This window comes from Vulpes vulpes, chromosome 9 (genome assembly GCF_048418805.1).
Source record: "Vulpes vulpes isolate BD-2025 chromosome 9, VulVul3, whole genome shotgun sequence".
NCBI classification, from domain to species: domain Eukaryota; kingdom Metazoa; phylum Chordata; class Mammalia; order Carnivora; family Canidae; genus Vulpes; species Vulpes vulpes.
Genome location: NC_132788.1, coordinates 86,509,194 through 86,530,618, shown reverse-complemented (window position 1 = coordinate 86,530,618; position 21,425 = coordinate 86,509,194). Strand labels below are relative to the sequence as shown.

The window sequence follows — 21,425 nt, the reverse complement described above, 5'->3', positions numbered from 1 at the left end:
CGCAGTGAACACCTGACGGAAGCACTTAGTAACAGCACCTCAGGGTCCCACCTTCTCATTCCTGTCATTCTATTCTGGTTTTACTGATAATGCGCCCACCATAACTGCCTCAACCAAAACTCCCTCTTGGCTCCTCTCCATGTGTGTAAGTGCAGCACCCATGAGTCTGGTGAAAGATGGGCACAACATCACCCTTTGTTCAGGAAGGTGGGAATGTCAGGAGGGTTAGTAACACCAAGGGCCTCCATCTGCTTAGACAAAGGTGGGAATCCAGAGACCCAAACTACACTTAATAAGGACAACTCCTAAAAGGGCTAAATCACTGGGTAGGTAGAAAGAGTGTCATCTAAGGGTCACCAGCAATTCCTGAACCTCTCTACAGCCAAAAGCTTCAGCCCCCTAAAAAAAAAAAAAAAAAAAAAAAAAACCTACAAACCCTACTCCAAATGCCTTGAGGAATAATGCAGATCTGCAGTGAGTGTGTCCAGGGAAGACAAGGAGAGGATTACAATACAACTCACTGAGAAAGATGTTCCTTAAAATTATTTTGAAACATCTCTTTTTCCAGACTATGAAGACACCAACCACTGTCTTTCTTCCCTTTGCTCCAAGCTCCCTCCTGAGTCCTCACGTGTCTCCCTCTTGGTTTGTCATCTAGAGTGATATGGTTTCTTGTCCTCTTGCCTTTTATCATCCATCATCCATCTTTCCCCACCACTTCTCCCCACCCCATCCCCAAAATCCACCTGTGCCCAGAATATAAGTGAACTGACACAGGATCTTTATTCTTTACAAAACAAAGAGGAATGGAATGACAAATGTTTATAATGGTTTCCTCTGCCACATATTTAAATATAGGAAATTTACTAGTGCACAGATTCTAAAACATTCCCATCTCAATAAAGAAGAAAATAAAGCATTCATAGAAAACGCGCCCTGCCCTAGGCTCAATCTAACAGGCCTGGGAGTCACAATTCACTAGGGAAAATGTATTAGCTAGATAATGCCTCAACTGTCTTCACCCTGACATTCTGGGTCCTTCTTGTTCTTTAGTTCCAATTACCATAGTGATGGTTACAAAGCATGGCCTGGCTGGGACTGAGGATGTTTCCACTCAGTAGGGTTCCCTCTTACTTAACTCTCTATGTCATGGAAGATGATGCTCCAATAGGAAGAGAGATCAATTTGGCCAATCTGGCAATTGATCAGGTCTCAGATCATCTCTCCCTGGTCTATCTTGATGTCAGTTTGTCTCATTTTATCAATAAGCCCCTGAGCCAGGAGAAATCAAAGCAAGGACAGGGGGCCAAAATAAATACCGTAGTTGATCTAACCACCTAGCAGACCCTACTCCAGCAATTTTAACTATTTGGAAAAATCTTCTGAGCTGGTTCTTCCATGGTGATTCCCTAATTTCAAATGTTACCATGCAGGGATGAACGGTCACTTAAACCAAGTGTATAGCTTTTTTTTTTTTTTTAAGATTTTATTTATTTATTTCAGAGAGACAGAGACTGTCAGAGAGCACAAACAGGAAGGAGTGGGAGAAGGCTCACCAACTGAGCCACCCAGGTGCCCCAAACCAAGTGTATATCTAACAGGTTCCTTTGAGCAGCAATTTCTATAAAACAGAGTTGTGCTAAAAAATTCACAAAACAGGGATGCCTGGGTGGCTCATCGGTTGGGTGTCTGCCTTTGGCTCAGGGCGTGATCCTGGAGTTCTAGGATCGAGTCCCACATCGGGCTCCCTACATGGAGCCTGTTTCTCCCTCTGCCTGTGTCTCTACCTCTCTCTCTGTGTGTCTCATGAATAAATAAAATCTTTAAAAAAAAAAAAAAGAATTCACAAAACATTTTTCAAGAGAAAACAGCTAAAGAGGTTGTATGGCCATAGGTAATCAATTGCCCCAGTTTGCCTGGAAACTTCTAGTGCTAAAACCAGAACAATCACTGACAGACTTGAGTGGTTGATCACCCTAAATGTACCTCAGTAGTTGGCTAGTGACCACTGCTGAATCAGAGGGAAGGGTAGAGTATCCTGAAGGGAGGCCAGAGGCAGAAAATACATGTTTTCAAAAAAGACCAACTTGCTCATAGAAGGTATAATTTCTCTACAGTTGAAAACTGACAATAAATGTCAGCCATTCCAAAGTGTGTACAAACTATATTGTCAACAACGATTTATGGGCAATGACTTTGGGAAATGCCATCGACTCCATTCACTCTCCCTAATGCAGTCTCCAAGCACTGCAACACATCAAAGGCTCTGAGAAGTCTCGCCATGGTGAACATATTTAATGAGGTGCTCTCAGTGGGTCCCAAGTTTATTTGACCACACAAGGCTTTTCCCACCTAATGCTTATGATCATCCAACTGAACACGCCTGGCGGAATGGGGATCTTATCCACAAAACCATAAATAACTTAGGAGATGACTTACATTCAGTAAGTCTACTTAGGAGACCAACACCTTTCTCTTTGTACTCAGTGAAAACCATACTGTAAACTTAGTTAAAATAGAGCCATGATCCATATTTATTTTTAATAACACACTTGGAGAAAACAACTAAGAATCTAGGTAGGATATTAAAGGTGATTTCAACTAGTAAAAACAGAGCTGAGAAGACCAAAGATGTGAACTTGAAACACAATCTGAGGTGGACTTTGTGTTTGATGGATGTGAGAGATGTTTATTCATTCAACAAAGTAATGAAGCATGTATGTGCTACGCCCAGAGACACAGCAGTGGACAAGAGAGAGTAACAAGATCTCTACACACCTGATGCGTGGAGCTTCTAATATCACCTTTCAGCAGGCACTAATAATGATCTTATCCTATCAATAAGAAGAAAGTGCAGGGGTCCATAGGAGATGCCTCAGCTTAGATAGCTCCCCACAGGAGGTGATGTCAAGGCTTAGACGCAAGGGATAAAGTGGGTGGGCCAGCTACAGTGTGTGTAGGAGTGCAGTGCTAGACAGTGGGAGCTGTGTTCTAGGCAGAAGGAATAGCTCACACAAAGGCTGGCAGGGGGCGGTGAAACAAGCTCTGAGTATTCTTTACACATGCAAGTGTCTTCTTCCTAAGGTCAGAGCTAGAATGCATTTTAGCAAATGGTAGGGCTTCCATACACTTTATTATCATTATTATTATTAACATTATTATGTTAAGGAAGAGAACTTTGCATCAAGAGATGGTTAGAGCTGACTATACAATTTTAAAGGTCTACAGCTTTTGGTTTTATGATTGGGAGATTTTTCTGACTCCCCCTAAAAATCTGTTTGGAGCTTGCAGACTTCTCCTTCTGGAAAACCAAGCTGCCCATGAAGTTGTAAATCTACATTTTAACAGATTGTCCATTTCAGATTTTCCTTTTTTCATTGTGCACTGGGTCCCTCCAGGTTCCCAGGAAAACAGGCACAATGCACCCCACCCCACCGACCCTGATGTGGCTTCTTTACCAGATGCTTCCAGTAGCCCAAGACCTACAGGGCAAACACCAGTGGGTGCTTATTGAGACACATTTTGTAATTAAGCCACAACCGCTGATACAAACATGATTTCTCCAAGTGCTAAAACACAGCTCTTTTGGCAGAGACTGATTAATAAAGCCAACTCCTGGTAGCACCGTTTCTGGAGAGGCCAGAATAGGGTGTAGAAGAGCAGGGACTGCTCCCAGGAAAACACTTACCCCTCTGAAATTCCAGGCTTTGGGGGAAGGGAACATGGGGAAGTTGTTTTGCCGCTGCCGCCTAGGCCTAGAAGAGGAGAAAAGACAAGACAACATGTTCGTTACTCATGGGTTCGACACTCAGAGGAAATCACCTATTTCAGATACAGTTTTACCAGAAAGAGAGATGCTTCGAGAAACGGTTCTGGCTGATGAGGCACTGGGCTTTCCTACAGCTCCGCAACCCTTAGCAGCCAAATGTACTCCAAACTCCTTTCCAGCACCTCAGGACCAAAGCTCCAGAGTCCCTTGGAAATAGTCAAGCCCCCAGCCCTAAAAATTCAAATTGAATAGAAAATTCAACCTGGGTTGCAATAAAAAGAAATCAGACCAAGCTCCCGATCTTGATCTTTATTTCTCACACACAAACAATTCCCAAATGTATGCCATCAGGTGGTATTTACAGCTCTGGGCGAGCCTGGAACCCTACCTGGTGCAAGCCACACCTGAGCTGCAAACATTTAAAGGAGAATCCATATTTCTAACATGTAGCCACTGCCTAACCAGTTGGAACTGATTTTCTCATCTATTAACCCCTCCATATGATTCAGTATCCTTACCTATGACAGAGGCAAGCTCTAGGGGTGGGTGCAGGATGTGGGTAAACAGTATGGGGAAGGAAAAAAACCAGTAGTGTGGCTGGGGAGCTCCAGACACACCAGCAAAACCTTATTTCTGTCCCAAGGAGTAAATCCAAAGTTATAGCTGCCAACATACCTACAGGGACACCTTTTACAATGCTTTTACGGGACAATAAATTACCCTTCCTAAAAATGTTGTGTCTGTCAATATGGAAATTCAACTTTCATGTTTGCTCAAAGTACCACCTCACTGCAAAGCATCCCTGAGAAAGGTCCATCTTGGACTTTCTCTGAAGTTTTAGTCACTGATGTACCAAAAAGGCGTTGTCAGTTTTTCCCATGATAGCCACACCTGTATTTTTACTTCCCTGCCATGATCAGTAGGGACACAAGGCAGGAGTGACCACTGCACAGGCTCTGCCATATGTGAAGCTTGAGTAAAAATCTTCATTGGCTCTACCACATGAAAGATAAATAAGCCAAATGCAAGGTGATAATAATAATAACAACAGCAGTTACTAACAGGTATTGTGTACTTAAAACTGCACATGCTAAGACTTCACGGGATTAATCTCATCGACTCTCACACTGAGAGCTAGGGTTTGTCACTGTACCCATTTAATAGATAAGAAAACCGAGGCCTAAGGATATTAAGTGCCAACTATCAGCACACAAGTGAAATCAGGATTCTGGTCTCAGTTGTCTGACCTCAGATCCCACAGTGTGTCACTAGCTGTGTGACCCTAACCATGAGGCTTCATCTCTTGGGCTTTCACACTGCCTATATTGCAAAACAGGAGAAACAACATCAAGTACGCAGTCAAGACAAGATGAGCGTTCCAAATCCAGGTCTATCACTGCTAAGTTCTCAAAGAAGTCAGCATGAGCTCCGTTCCCTCCTCCCAAATTCTGGCTCCAAAAATAGCCTTCGACCAGAGGCCCAGATCTGACATAGAAAAGCTGAGACAACTCACCCAAAACGATGGGAACTCCCACTTGCTGTGTCTTCTATCCAGCCCCACTTGCCTCACTCTCCTCCTCACCCACACATACATCAATAAAAACCCAGGCTAATAACATCTCAAGGCAAACAGAACATGTGGGTGGTTATTTAGATTTAATACACTTCTCTATTAAGTAACATGTTGGTCTAAGTTCTTCTAAAAAAGCATTTCTCCCTTGGGATTAAAAAAAAAAAACTTAGAATTTAACAAAACATCTCCCTGGATACTGTTTCCTCCTCTCCCAGGTTATAATTGGGCTTTACTTTCCTAACTATTTGATGAGCTTCACTGATTCCAAAGCAACAACATATAACAAGCAGAACATTGTGAATAAATGGACCCCTGTTTTACATGTCCACAGAAAATTATGATCACAACAATTAACAGTGATTAAATTACATGATGTGCCAGGCACTGTGCCCTAATAATGTAAGTCTCACAATATAATAGGTTATTATGTTACAGTATATTATTAGTACATGATATACAGGGAGTGTTATGATGGTGCTATAGAATGTTTTATATATATAAGTATTTATGTACAAATGTATAATACGTGATACATTATAATGGATATATATATATATTTAAAATACTTTTATTTATTTAAAGTAAGTTCTTTTTAAAAAAAATAAAATAAAATAAAGTAAGTTCTACACCCAATGTGGGGCTTGCCCTCAAGATCAAGAGTCTACACGCTCTACCAACTGAACCAGCCAAGTGCCTAGGCATTATATACTTTTAAATAAATAATACAGCATTGTATCATAACATACTTTCATATAAATTATGGTATAATGGGCGATATTATCATTACCCCATTTTACAGATGAGATAAACTAGGACTCAGAGAGGTTAAGCCATATGCCGAAAGTCAAATAGCTGGTAAGCAGCCAAGTTGAGATTCATAACCAGATGTGCCTGCCTCCAGATTCAAAGGATGTAGCCCCTCTCATATAGAGAGAAGCCCCATCAAACAGGGCACAGCATGCTTTGGGAAGAATGTGGCCGGGGGGTTCCTTGTGGGAGGGCACCAGTTTAGCAGGGCCTTACTCAAAACGCCTCATAGGCAAAGAAACAGGATCAGAGCAAATCTGTCCATCCTAGGAAGTCTCAGGAAATTTGAATACACCATTTTTGGCTGGGGAAACTGCCAGGAAACATACTAAGAGAAGGACTGTCTCTAACTGTAGGCTTCCCCCAACCCTTGTATTCCATCACCAGCCAGGCTTCCAGATCATTCACATTAGCTGGAATCCCTTCAACAATCTAATCTGGCATCCTAAGAGTATCCATCCTCCTTCCCCGCAGCCAAACATTAGCACCCAGATGGCTTTAAAGGACAGCTTTAGGGGGAGCACCTGGGTGGCTCAGTCACTGAAGTGTCTGACTTGATTTCAGCTCAGGTCATAATCTCAGGTTCCTGGGATCTGGCCTGTGTTGGGCTCCCTGCTCAGTGGGGAATCTGCCTGTCTCCCCCTGCTCCTCCTCCTTCTCCCCCTCTCCCTTCCCCTGCTCATATCCATGCCAGCCATGCACACACATGTGGTTAAGAAGCACAGCCTGTCCTGCAGATGTCAGGAGGACAACGCTGACTAGTAACCATCCATCTCTGCAGAGGAACCGATGGGAAGCCGGGGTGGGCATGTGGCAGGAGAGAAGCCACTGAGGCAGGAGGGAGAGCTTCTTGCCTGGAAGGAGGTTATAACTGTCGGAAAGGTTGGGAAGAGAAGTTATAAACATTCCCCCCTCCAGGGAGCTTATGGTAGGCAGAGAAATGCCCATGGGAGAAGCAAAAAGTCAGGATTCAAGATGCATTTAGGGAATGATCTCAAATTCAGGTGTGTGTGTGTCTGTGTGGCTGGACTCAAACAGGATAAGCTCAGTAGCAATAGGGCTCAGGATTAGCAATCAAATGTATTTCCCACCACAGGAAAACAAATACAAACCTTTTCCCACCACCTTGGGAAGAGGATTAGTGACCATTTCCAGAGCAGCTCCTGAGAGTATGGGTTTCAGAAGCTTCTGCTGCCCATGCACTATGTGACGCTAGCTCCAAGAGTGGCTCCCTCCCTTTCTTGCTGGGGGACTTCAACCAGGCTACCTATTCTCTACTCCATCTGAGTCTCCATTTTCTCATCTATAAAATGGGGGTAATGATCTCTCTTCACAAAATCGAAGCATTTAAGTGCTATATAAAATGGCAGAGAATCTGGTACTTGCTAGATGCTCAAGTTAGCTACTACAGTAGTCTTCCCTTATGCATGAAGGGTAGGTATCAGGGGCACGTGGCTGGCTGAGTTCGTGGGGCATGTGATTCTTGATCTTGTGGTTGTGAGTTCCTGCCCCACATCAGGTGTACAGCTTATTTTTAAAAAGGGTACGTTTCAAGACTCCCAGTGGATGCCTGAATCAATGGAAATGACCATACCCCGTACATGCTATGTTTTCTCCTACACATACTACTTATAATTAAGTTTAATTTATGAATGAGGCATAAGGGCGATGACAACAATAACTCCTAATAGGACAGAATTATATAACAGGGGCACCTCAGTGGCTCAGTTGGTTGAGTGAGCCACTTTTGATTTCAGCTCAGGTCATGATCTCAGAGTCGTGGGATTGAGCCGCGTGATAGCCATACCCAGCATGGAGCCTACTTAAGATTCTCTCTCACTTTCCCACTACCCCTCCCCCTCTCTAAAAAATAGGATTATAACACTATATGTAGTAATAAAAGTTATGTGAATGTGGCTTCTCTCTCTCAAATATCTTATTGTACTGTATTGCCCTTCTTGTGGTGATGTGAGATGATAAAATGCCTATGAGATCAGATGAAGTGAGGTGAATGATGTGAGCATTGTGACATAGTGGTAGGCTACTACTGACCTTCTGACAACTCATCAAAAAGAGGAGCATCTTGAAGACTCCTTCTTTAACCAAGTAAAAAGGAATGTTACTTATCATTACCATTGGTAAGGCACATGTGAACAGCAGTGAAATTCACATTAATTCTTATACATTAGATAAAATAGAAGGAAAATAAAAACAAAGTCTTCAGCCTGTCATATTTGTTAGACTACAACATTACTACAAATACGAACACAATGGAACCATGAAAAGTGATCCCCTCCATTCCTTGTCTAATTTCATGCCTCCCACCCTATTTCCCTTCCCAAAGAGTACCACCTTAGCCAGCATGTTGTTTATGTTTTAAATATTTCAATGTCTTAATTCTCAACTCAGAACATCATGCTAACAAAACTTTCCTTTTGGGACACCTGGGTGGCTCAGCAGTTGAGCGCCTCCCTTCAGCCCAGGGCGTGATCCTGGAGTCCCAGGATCAAGTCCCACATCGGGCTCCCTGCATGGAGCCTGCTTTTCTCTCTGCCTATTTCTCTGCCTCTCTCTCTCTCTCTGTCTCTCATGAATAAATAAATAAAAATATTTTTTAAAAAAACAACTTTCCTTTTATTTCTTTTGTTTTATTTCTCTATATCCATGAAGACAATTGTAGCATTCCTAGGAAAGTCATAAAGCTACATTTTATAAAAGAAATTAGTGCAGAATATGGTACCACTTGCGCCAGCTTTTTTTTGTGCCAGTTTTTTTTTGTGTGCCAGTTTTTTTAAAAAAGATTTATTCATTCATTTTGAGAGAGGCAGAAACAGTATGCAAGCAGGAGAAAAGGCAGAGGGAGAGGGGAAGCAGACAACCCTCTGAACACGGAGCCTGACTTGGGGCCCCCTCCCGTGACCCTCGGATCACAATCTGAGCTGAAATCAAGAGGCAGACACTGAACCAACTAAACCACCCAAGCGCCCCTATGCCAATTATTTTTATTCTGTTTGGACCAGTTAAGACAGTGACAGTCTCTTTCAGGTAAATGTCTTCTTAGGTCTGATAGTGGTACATAATTGAGGATGGACTGGCAGGTGGTTAGCCTGGGGAAGACCCCACATTTGTGGAGAAGCTCACTGTGAAGAGGTAGTTTGCCAATGGAAAGCTGATCATTTTGGCTTGTCTCTTAAACAAAAGCACAAAGGCACCACCCACTAACATGTTTCCATAGTTCATAGACCACACTCAGTTTCATTTCACTCATGCCATGGTTGCAACTCCAGCTCTTTTTTTACTGATAAATTGTGTGGGGAAAGGATCACAGAACCTCAGAAATAGTCAACTGATACAATCACTCAGCACTAGTTGGATCTTCCGCAATAGTCCCATTGAGAATGCACCCTGAAAGACAGCCATCACCCTTTGGAGAAGGGTTCTGTACCCAATTACAGGGGCTCACATATTAATTTATCTCCAGTATTATAGAACATCTTCTATGGGGCAGGCACAGAACTAGACATTAGTGAACGACACAAATCCAGTGTCTGCTTTCATGAAGCTTACAAAAGGATGAGAGAGACAGACAACATAGTAAGTCTTTAAAAAAAAAAAAAAAGAGCTGTATTAGGAGTGACAAAGGGGCTCAATCATTTGAGGAGCCAGGAGGTCCTCCCAGAGGAAATGAGCCCTCCCTATGACCTGACAGAGATGAGGACTCAGCCAGGTGATAAGACAGGGAGCAATGGGCCAGGCCATAGGAAAGCAAGCTAAAAATGCAGGAGATAAAAAGTTGATCTTTGCAAAGATTACCAAAATAGGCAAAACTGGCAAAACTACTAAAATTAAAAGTCAAGAGTTAAGATGTAAAAGAGAGATGGCACATTTGAAAAACTGGAAGCTAAGTATGACAACCTAAATGTCGTCAATAAAGGATTCTTAAATAAAACTATATTCATTCCTTGCAATGTAAGACCATGTAGGGGGATCCCCGGGTGGCACAGCGGTTTAGCGCCTGCCTTTGGCCCAGGGCGCGATCCTGGAGACCCGGGATCGAATCCCACATTGGGCTCCCAGTGCATGGAGCCTGCTTCTCCCTCTGCCTATGTCTCTGCCTCTCTTTCTCTGTGTGACTATCATAAATAAATAAAAACTAAAAAAAAAGACCATGTAGGATGATATATTAATGAAAAACTAAAAAAAAAAAGAAAGAAAGAGAGAAAGAAAATCCAAGATATGCATGATATATAATACTATTTAGAATCTCACAAAGTAACACTCTATTGTTTATTGCCACACATACACATAGTAAGACTACAGATGAAAAGGGTTTATCAACTGCATAAGACTGGCTCCCTTTGGGGACTGAGAGGGAAAAGAGACTGGACTGGGACCCATTGAGCCTTCATCTCTACCTGTAATGTTCCATTTATTCACATAAAAGTTCTTTTTTTTTTTTTTAGAGAGATTTTATTTATTTGAGAGAGAGAGAGAACATGAGCGGGGGTGGGAGGGCAGAGGGTAGAGAGGGGCAGAGGGACAAGCAGACTCCCCTCTGAGCAGGGAGCCGGATGCAGGGCTCCATCAATGACCTAAACCCTAAGCCAAAGGCAGAGGCTTAACCAACTGAGCCACTCATGCACTCCTCACATAAAAATTCTAAAGCCAACAGGGCAAAATGATGTCTATTAAATGGCGGGTACAGAGATGAAAGTTACAATAGCCTATATTTTGCTATATGGGTGAAATAGTTTATAATTAATAATAATAATAAATGAATTAATTATGGCAAAGCTATATAAAACACAAAGGCATCCATTAAAGATAATGCCTTCACCAGCAAAGACTATAAAATACATAATGTAGGATAAGCAACAGGACAACACATAAACTCATTTGTGTTTACACACACACGTATAGAATCAGCTATGTGTACACCTCCTGAGGGCCCTGGAAGGGCACATGCCCAACTGTTGATGGTGATTATGTGTGTAGCCAGGGTAGGGGGCGGGAAGCATAGATGTGGACATCATCTTTTACATTATGTAGTTTTTTAGAAGATTTTATTTATTTATTCATGAGACACACACACACACACACACACACACACAGAGGCAGAGACACAGGCAGAGGCAGAAGCAGGCTCCATGCGGGGAGCCTGATGCGGGACTCGATCCCGAGACTCTGGGATCGCTCAACCACTGAGCCATCCAGGCATCCCTACATTATGTATTTTTAAATCTTTACTATGGAAATGTATTATGTAATGAAAATCATAATAATTTTTACTGAAAGACCTTGACAGGTGGGGAAGGAGGCCGAGAGGATTAAGGTGAGGCTGAAGAGGCAGCCAGAACTGGACAGGGCAGAGCCTTAAAGGCTAGGATTGGGAGGTCGGCCGTGGGCTGAGGAGGCTCCACTAAGGCTATACAGTAGGAAACGACATGAGATTCGCCTTTAGAAAAATCCCTCTGGCTGGAGGGAAGAGAAGATAGCAGAGGGGTCCAGAATGAAGGCAGAGACCAGCAGGGAGGCTAATGTAGGCATCCAGATCCACTGCAGCTTCTCTCATGGGGCACTTTTAAGATTCTAAAGGCACAGAAGTTGGAAGTGTACATTTAGACTTCTTTTTCCCATTTTTCCATCCCTCTGCCAGTTGTTTTTTTAGAACAGCACTGTCTAATAGAAATATCGTGCAAGCCACATACGTAATTTTAAATTTTCTATTAGTCACATTAAAATGGTAAACAGAAACAGGTAAGTTTATTTTATAATAATATAGTTTATTTAACCCAATATATCCAGATACTATTATCAGTTCAATGTGGAGTAGAAAAAAATATTAGAGATATTTCACATTTTTTCATATCTTCAAAAGCCAATGAGTATGTTACTGGGGTGCCTAGGTGGCTCAGTCGGTTAAGCATCCAACTTAATTTCAGCTCAGGTCATGATCTAGGGGTCATGAGATGAAGCCCCACATTAGGCTCCACACTGGGGGTGAAGCCTTCTTAAGATTCTTTCTCTCCCTCTCCACCTGCCTCTCCCACCCTACTTGTGCTCTCATAAATAAATAAATAAAATTTTAAAATCCAATAAGTATTATACTCTTGTGTCAATTTCAAGTGCTCAGTAGCAGTACATGGCATGTGTCTATCATACTGGACAGCACAGTTGTAGAAAAACAACTCATTAGTTTCAAAGAGCCTCAGATTTTGAAAATTCATGGCTCTACATCTCATGGCTGTATGTTAGTGACCAACCACCAAAATCTCTAAATTGAGATCCTCTTGAAAAGTGAGACATTCTCTAAAATGATTTTAGTATCCATCTAAATTCAGAAAAAATCAGAAGAAAAAAATATTTACAAAGGCTCTAAGATGTGGTCTCTGGAAAAAAATATAGGAAATTATTTTCAGGTCACAACTTTACTTGAATAGAGCAACAAATAAAATTTTTCCCAAATGGGGATTATCCCAAACACTGGGATGTCTATGATCTGGTCCTAAATAATACAGATACCAGATGTATTCCAGAATGAACTAATCAAACTAATTCCAGAATGAACTAAAAAGAACAGATTTAAATGATTTTTTTAGCTCATAAAATGATTATATTTGTAGTTTGCCTTTTGTTGAGGTCACTTATTCATTAATATAAAGGGATGTTCTCTTTTTTTTTTTTGTTATGGATATGTAAGGGCTCTTTATAGACTCAGGAGCGAGCATGTAGCAAAGTGTCTGGCACTACCTGGTGCTCTAGTAACCATATTAAAAGGTATATATTAAATTCCATCAACTGATGAATGAAAATGGATAAACAAAAGGTGGCATATGCCTACAATGGACGTCATTCAAAAGAATGAAATACTGGCACATGCTATGACATGGAGCACCTTGAAAACATTATGCAAAGTGAAAGAAGCCAGACACAAAATGCCACATCTTGTATGATCCTATTTATATGAAATACCCAGAGGAGGCAAATCCATAAGGAGAGAAAGCAGACTAGTAGTGGTCAGGGGCGGATGGAAAGAGAGTGAGTGGGAAATGACTGTTTAATGGGTACACAATTTCCTTTTGCAGTGATGACAACATTGTGGAATTAGTGGTGATGGATACACAACACTGTATATGCACTAAATGCCATCAAATTACTATATATTTAAAATGGTTAAAATGGTAAATATGTGTATTTTACCACAATTTTTTAATAGGGAGGGTATTCTTTGGGTAAATACCTAATAGTGCAATTGCTGGATTGTAGGGTAGTTTTATTTTTTACTTATTGAGGAACCTCCATGCTGTTTTCCACAGGGACTGTACCAGTTTACATTCCCACTAACAGTGCAAGAGGGTTCGCCTTTCTTTACATCCTTGCCAATACCTGTTGTTTCTTGTGTTGTTGATTTTAGCCATTCTGATAGGAGTGAAGTGGTATCTCATTATAGAATTGATTTGCGTTTCCCTGATGATCAGTGATGTTGAGCATTTTTTCATGTCTCTACCCAAAGAATATAAAAAATACTGGGCAGCCTGGGTGGCTCAGCGGTTTAGCGCCACCTTCAGCCCAGGGTGTGATCCTGGGGACCCAGGATCAAGTCCCACATTGGGCTCCCTCCATGGAGCCTGCTTCTCCCTCTGCCTGTGTCTCTGCCTCTCTCTCTGTGTATCTCTCATGAATGAATAAATAAATAAAATCTTTTTAAAAATACTATTTCAAAAGGATACATGCACTCTCATGTTTATAGCAGAATTATCTACAATGCCAAATTATGGAAACAGCCCAAGGGCCCATTGGCTGATGAATGGATAAAGAAGATGTGGTGTATATATACAGAATGGAATATTACTCAGCCATAAAAAAAGAATGATTCCTGCCATTTGTAATGACATGCATGGAGTTAGAGAGCATCATGCTAAATGAAGTAAGTCAGTCAGAGAAAGACAAATACCATATGATTTCATTCATATGTAGAATTTAAAAAACAAATGAACAAAGGGAGAAGAAAGAGAGAGAGGCAAACCAGGAAACAGACTCTTAACTATAGAGAACAAACTGATGGTTACTAATGGGTTGGGGGTCGGGGTGGGGGGAGGCAGGTGAAATAGATGATGAGGATTAAGGAATGCACTTGTCCTGATAAGCACTAGGTGACATATGGACGTGCTGAATCCTTATATTGCTCACCTGAAACTACTAGTATTACATTGTATGTTAGCTAGCTGGAATTTAAATTAAAACCTTTATAAAGGGGGGAGAGCCATATGTTTCACTGCTTTAAAATTTTTTTAGTTTAAAAAATAGGGTAAAATAAAGATCGTTTTCAGGCAAAATAAAAAATATATATCTAATGAAAAATCCTCATGAAATAATCATGCAAAATAAAATATCATTAACTATACCAGAAGCAGGAATTATGTAAATAAAAGCCAGGGAGAGTAAGCATTCTGTGCAGCTTGGGAACTGACAAAAATGGCTTAGATGTTAAGTTTATCAGCACTTGTGAGAAATCTGCCCTACAAGTCCCTGTTTCAGAGACACATATTTATGTGAATCCTTCAACAATGATAAAAATTCCCACACTCTGGCTTTATCCACTTCCTCCCGTTCTCCACTCCTGGCCCCGGCTCTCTGTGTTCAGAGATTCTGCAGCAATACCCATTCCATCCTTTGTTCCCACCTCATGAGGCATTCTGCTGCATTTCTCTTTCACCCTTGAGCTTCCTGCAAAGCTTTTATCTTCAGAACAACTTTTCATGAGTTCAGTCTTCCAGAAAAAAAAAACTCTTAATGGTAAATTTTAATGTTTTGCAAATGGTGCCATGAAACAGCAGTTTGGTGCAGCAGTTAAAAGTGCAGATGCTTGAGGGCACCTGGGTGGCTCAGTCCGTTAAATGTCTGACTCTTGATCTCAACTCAGGTCTTGATCTCAGGGTCATGAGTTCAAGCCTTGCACTGGCGGAGGAGGAAGGGGAAGAGGAGGAGGAGGAGAAAAAAGTACAGATGCTTGGAGCCAGCTCTGCCATTTACTAGGGGTGTGACATGGGACCTACCCCTACCCACTAGGTCCAGAGACCTATCCACTCTGTTCCCTACTTCCCCTATCTGTAAAATGGAGGTAATAACAAGATTCCCTTATACAGTTGTTGTGAGAACTAAGTGGGTTATTATACGTAAAGCTCTTAGAACTTGGCACACAGAATGTGCACTTTAAAAGTTAGCCCACTTCTGGGAGATGAGCTCTGGAAGGCCAGGGATTGTGTGATTTGGGCTCGCTGCTCCCTCCATACTCCCTCCACTTAATAAGACCTTAATCAATAGCTGGAGAACGAACCCATGGTGCTTGGCCTCAGTAAGTCTGTGGTCAGCAGCAGCACAGAGTAGCCTTCCATACACACTGACAGAGCATGAATACAACCACATGCACTTGGGAGAGGAAGACCATGTTCTGCAGCTGAGGCCGTCTCCTGGGCCCTCTGAGCACTGGCCATGCACGGACCCTGAGGCAAGCCTGGTATGGGCTGTGGATCTGCACCCATCTCAGCCTTCTCTCTTTATCCAGGTCTCACTCAGGCTTCACTGGGTTCTAGATAGGTACTTTCTGAACAAAAGTTCCTCAAATTCAGGACAGTTCCTCAGCTGAGAATTGTTCAAATGAACAGCACTAGAGGGAAGGGACCCTGGCATTGGGGCCAGTCAGACTCCAACATGGCACCAAATGCACTTAAATGCCTTTGGGATCACATATGATTTTCACTTTATTAATCCCATTACAGTTACCATGCTGTCTCCTTATCCAGGAGAAAGTGCTTACAAAATGCCATAACTGCCCCCAGGAAATTAAAACACTCAGAGACACCATCCCATCTTGACAAATACACCAGTGATCCTGTCCATTTGTGTATTTCAAGTCCGGGGTGGGCCAGAGATTGCTTATTCACATTTCTATGTGTTGGGCAGCCACTGTAAACCTTTCTGCACAAACTACACCCACCAAACAGGATAGCAACACACAAGGTGGTCAGAGCATGGATGCTGCAGTCCCCAAGACCCAGTTCAGGCCCAACTCTATCAGGTGATCTTGGGCAACTTAGAGAACTTCCCTGAGTCTCAGTTTCCAACTTGAAACCAAATCCAAATCACAAACCAGTGAGTCCAGACCACACAAAGAGCCGCTACTCCTACTATCTGCCCCCTCCCCTACTCTGCTCTGTTTTTCTCCATAGAATTGATCACCTCCTAATGTAAGCTCTGAGAGAACAGAACTGCATTTTACTCTGCAGCATCCCTTCTGCCTACAGTGATGCCTGGCACATAGTAGACACTCAGCAAATATTTGGAGCTAATGTTTATTAATGTTTATTAAGCTCTCAGTGTACACAAAGCACAGTACAGGAATTATTGTACTTAATCCTCAAACAACCCTATGATGTCTGTCTCACCACATCCATCCATTTTCAAGTTGGAAACTGAGGCTTGGGGAAGTTTGAGGAGGAGAAACCAGATGGCAAGGGTCTTAGACTACTGCGAGGTTTTGAATTTTAGTCTGAGTGAGATGGGAAGCCACAGAAAGATTTTGAGCAGAAAAGAGACAGGATCTATGTTTCAAAAGGCTGTTCTCAATGCTGTGTAGGGAGAACACTGGAGGGGCAAGACAAGGAGCAGAGAGGTTGGTGAGGGAGTTCCTGCAGTTGCCCAGGTGATGGGCAGCAGAGCTGTGGACCAAGATGGCAGCGGTGGTGAGCAGTAGTGCAATTATATACATACTTGAAGATAAGGTAACAGGATTTGCCAGAGGGTGGGATATGGAGGCTGAAATTAAAACAAAGTCAAAGATGCTCTAAGAATTTTAACCTGAGCAACTGGGAGGACAGAGAAGACTTATGGGAGGGACAGACTAATGGACAAAAGCCAGAGCAGACAGATGATCTGAATTGGTATGGATCTTGAAATGGAGATTAGAGTGAGTAGCTGGATACAAGAAACTGAAGAGTATATTCAAGAGCATCAGCCTTTAGACCAAGGAGGAGCCACACTCTGGTGAGGGGGGAACCAGGGGAGAGGAACATTCCAGAAGCCAAGTAACAAAGTGTTTCAGGGAGGGAGTGCTCAACTATATCATTAAGTAGGGGATAGAGAAATGCCTACTGAAATTCAGCAAAGCATGGGTCCCTGGTGACTTGACAGGATAAAGTGAATGGAGGTGGGAATAGAGCTGAGAGGGGCTTGGCTCAAAATAATCTAGAAGCAATGTCTGCAGAAAATCTAGGTTGATAAGGATCTTAGGTATTGGCCAGTCCACTGAAGTCATTAAAATGGGAACTCCCTAAGAGTGAGCATTTCATCTTTATTTTTTTTAAAGATTTATTTATTTGAGAGAGAGAGAACAAGTGAGTATGGGGGTGGAGGAGAGAGAGAGGGAGAGAGAAAATCTCAAGCAGACTCCCTGCTGAGCACAGAGCCCAATGCAGGGTTTGATCCCATGACCCTGAGGTCATGACCTGAGCTTAAATCAAGAATCAGACGCTTAATCAACTGAGCCACCCAGAAGCCTCCTTCAGCGGTCTTTTTAATGTTATATTCCCACCTCAGGACACCTGGCACATGATAGATGGTCAATAAATATTTGCAAGACTTTTTTGAACTTCCTTGATATCTCCAGCCAAACAGTACAGGTCAACAGGAACTTTGCATCTCTAACAGGATGGTATGGACAACAGTGAGGAAACTCATACACAAATTATCCCAAGATGGAATGTTTCATTCCCTTCCCTTGCCTAAAGAAACTAGAATTAATACTACTTGGCATTTATTCATCACGGAAATAATGTGTTTTCCAGTTACTCCTCTCATTGGCATTCAGATCTATATCATCAGTGGATTGAATGGTTTCTCATTGGCAACACCAAATCTGAACTCAGCTAATTGTAAGCTGGTCTAATTAGCAGAAATTACAGAATATTTTTAAAAGGATGTTTTGTAATAGAGGTATTTTGGAAATCCAATTTAGGAAAATTATTGTTTCATATTCTCAAAGTGCTGACCTACAGATGATATTTCTAAAGCATTTAGGGGTCACTTTTAAAAGCAAGGGGATCATTCTCCCTGTCCCCACCTGCATCCATCTGAATTATGGCACATTTTCAATGGGAAAGGCTTCATTACATCCTAAGGAAATCCACATCCTGCATCTCCAGGTCACAGTCCGGCAGAGAGAGGCCTCACGTCCCTCCGGAAAGGATAATTAGTTTTCTACCCTTTAATCAAGGAGCAGCAGATTGTTGTTTTTCTAAAGTTTTGCCTGGGGAGAGCCTGTTCTTTCCAGAGTGTGTGTTTTTCTAACCAGGACTCCTTGTACGTACCCAGTCTTCCCATGAGCCAACACTGAGAGGCACTCCCCCCTTATCTGAAATGAAAAACTGAAGCTCTCCACTGATGAGAGCCTCTGGCCCCTCAACTGCACAGATGTGGGATCAGGGCATGGTCATCGCAACTTACCAGTGCCAGTGACCTTTTATTTATATGGACCAAGAGAATCCTCAATCTCTCCATCATGGAGGTCATGTTTTTAAGAGTTTACTTAAAAAAAAAAATGCTTATCATGTGCCAGATACTAAGTCCTTAATAAATATTAACTCATTTAACCCACAAAACAATTTTATAAGTAAATACTTTTATTATTCCCACTTTATAGATGAGGAAACTGAAGCCCAAAGAGGTCAAGTGACTTGTCCAAAATCATACAGCTAGTAGGTGGCAGAGCCAGGTTTTAATCCCAGATGGTCTGGCTCCAGAAAACAGAGAAACATGTTAAAACCATGGTAGAAACAGTGACAACAGAGAAAAGAAGTTGGAAAAGACGCTTACTGTGTGCTAGGCCAGAAGCCAATGTTACGGCTTGGTTGGTTTCTCTTTATATGAAGTGCAATTGGACTTTAAAAATAACAATAATAATAATAATCAGAGATTAGTATTATGTGTTGGTTTTTCTACATCAGCAATAAAAATCCATGCAGATTCATTGGTATATTTTTACTGTGTGCATGTTACTTTGATAAAATTGCAATTTTAGTTTAAAATTTTTAATGGCTGAGTTTCCTTAATGTTTTAAAGGGATCTGAATCAAATAAACAACTCTTAGAAAATGTTTTTAAAAAATCACCCTGAACTCTCTTTCCAATTTTTGTCTTAAAAAGAAAAGTAAGAAAAGTCTTTAGAATTGTTCTATCAAACTGTATACAAATCAGAAACAAAAAGGAAGGAGATAAATTCATTTTTTTTCAAATCCTGAAAAGCTCTAAATCAAAAATTATATTTACAGACACCATACTTTCTTAGTTTCTATCCAATAGGTATGAGGGGTTTTTTGCCCAAGGTAGGGCAGAAGAAAGACTTCACACTTTATTCAATAATATATTGATCAAGGGCACCTGGGTGGTTTAGTCAGTTGAGCATCTGACTTCAGCTCAGGTCATAGTCTCAGGGTCCTGAGACAGAGCCCCTAGTCAGGCTCCATGCTCAGTGGGAAGTCTGCTTCTCCCTCTCCCTCTCCCTCCTGCTCATGCTCTCTCTCAAATAAATAAATTAATAAATAATAACATATTGATCAGAAGCTAATAAATAAATCAGTATGTAGGTGACCTAACACCTTAAAAATGAAAATTGCAATCCTAAAAATTAGGATTCAGAAATGGGCATCTCTAACAAATGTTCTGTTGATTCTAACTCAGTTAAAAACACCAAAAACTCTTAAATTTTAGCCAGCATCGCTTTAAGCAGTTTATTGACTTTCTGATACAGGACCTACCACAGTCTCCAAGGTAATTAGAAGCTCTATAAATGCTGTTTTTTGGCAGTGCCTGGGGCCACACATAAAAGCATGTTTATTCCCAAACTCTCAGTGAAATATGGTGGTAGGGTGGGACCACGGCTGCATATATGGAGAAAAAGGAAAAGATAATGCCAAGGAGACCATTCAAACTGAGATTATTTCATCACTATGACAAACAGCAAGCCACCCCTAAAATCCTGGATAAGAGAGAGTAATTCTGAACAAGACAAGTACTCAAAGTAAGAGTAATTCTGAGTAAGACAGGATAATATTATTTCAACAACAATAATAATGCTATTAGTGCTGTGCTTATTATGTGGATTAGTTCATTTAGTTTTCCTAGGGGCCCTGAAAATAACGGCCATCAGAAGAAGGCTGCGGCCCTCTGAGGTTAGATTTGGAAGTGCTCCACGGCTACTAAAAGTCAGAGCCAGACAGCCTGTTCCAGGATGCCTGTTTTGGGCTCCTGAGTCCTGCCAGATTGTCTAAAGGATTTTCTGGCCACCTAATCCATAAAGGCCACCAAACTAGAGAGAGAAAAATTAACTGTGTTGATCAGTTATGTGCGATTTATCAAATATTTCTATCAAACACAGTCCCATTGCACAGGACAGAGAAAGCCCCCAGCCATCCTCCAGGGCAGCTCCTCCTCCAGCTCACCAGCTGGGCTCCAGTGGGAGCAGGGCTGGTACTTGCATCAATGTTGCCATAGCTGCCACCATGGCAACTGCCCACTGTTGCCCTGGCAAAGATGCTCTCCTCGCTCTTGGGAGCCCTGATGCAAGGATGCAGCCCCACAGAAACTCGTGTTTTTACCTGCTCCCAATTTGCTCATACTGAGAACCAACTGGGGGTTCCCCAGGCTCCAGTTTGCATTTGGACCAGACTACTAGGTATAAAGGCTGAGAGGGAGATGGGGGTTCAAGGAGAGGCTGTACAGAACTGAAGGGTGGGTAGTTAACCTCCTGAGGGGCCTCTACTCTTAGCAGGGCTGTCTGAGTTCTGACTCTGGCACTTGCTACCTGGGGATGCTAAGCAAATGGTTTGGCCTCTAGGAAACCACATTTTAGAATATGGAAAACAACAATAATGTTAGATTTTACATTTTATAGAACCATTTTGAGATATAAGTAGAGCCAAGCATGTAAAGGACATACAGAGTAAATACTGGCTATTGTTGACTATTATCACCAATTCAATGGTGCTGATGCCAGCATAAGGCCAGGAGCCCTCATCCTCTTGATGCTGCCTTTATACCACAGCAGCCTGACGTTCAAAACAATAAGTCCTTCTGTCCACAGCACAGGGTTACTGACAGGGCTGAACAGTAGACAGCACAGTCCACACACACCCTACTGTGCTCAGGGAGACACGAGAGTGGTCAGTGGGTACCCCAAATTCAGTACTCTTCCCTCTAGGCAATATGGCTTCTCTGAAAAGAT

The 21,425-nt window shown here is 41.9% G+C and overlaps 1 protein-coding gene across 1 annotated transcript in view; it reads right to left on the bottom strand.

The window, feature by feature from the left end:
* ARHGEF3 (Rho guanine nucleotide exchange factor 3) overlaps positions 1 to 21,425 on the bottom strand; it is a 306,305-nt gene that overhangs the window by 204,961 nt on the left and 79,919 nt on the right. The window contains exon 3 of the mRNA XM_072720688.1: positions 3,689 to 3,755. Within this exon, the coding sequence (XP_072576789.1) occupies positions 3,689 to 3,755 (67 nt within the window). The remainder of the gene's footprint in view (positions 1 to 3,688; positions 3,756 to 21,425) is intronic.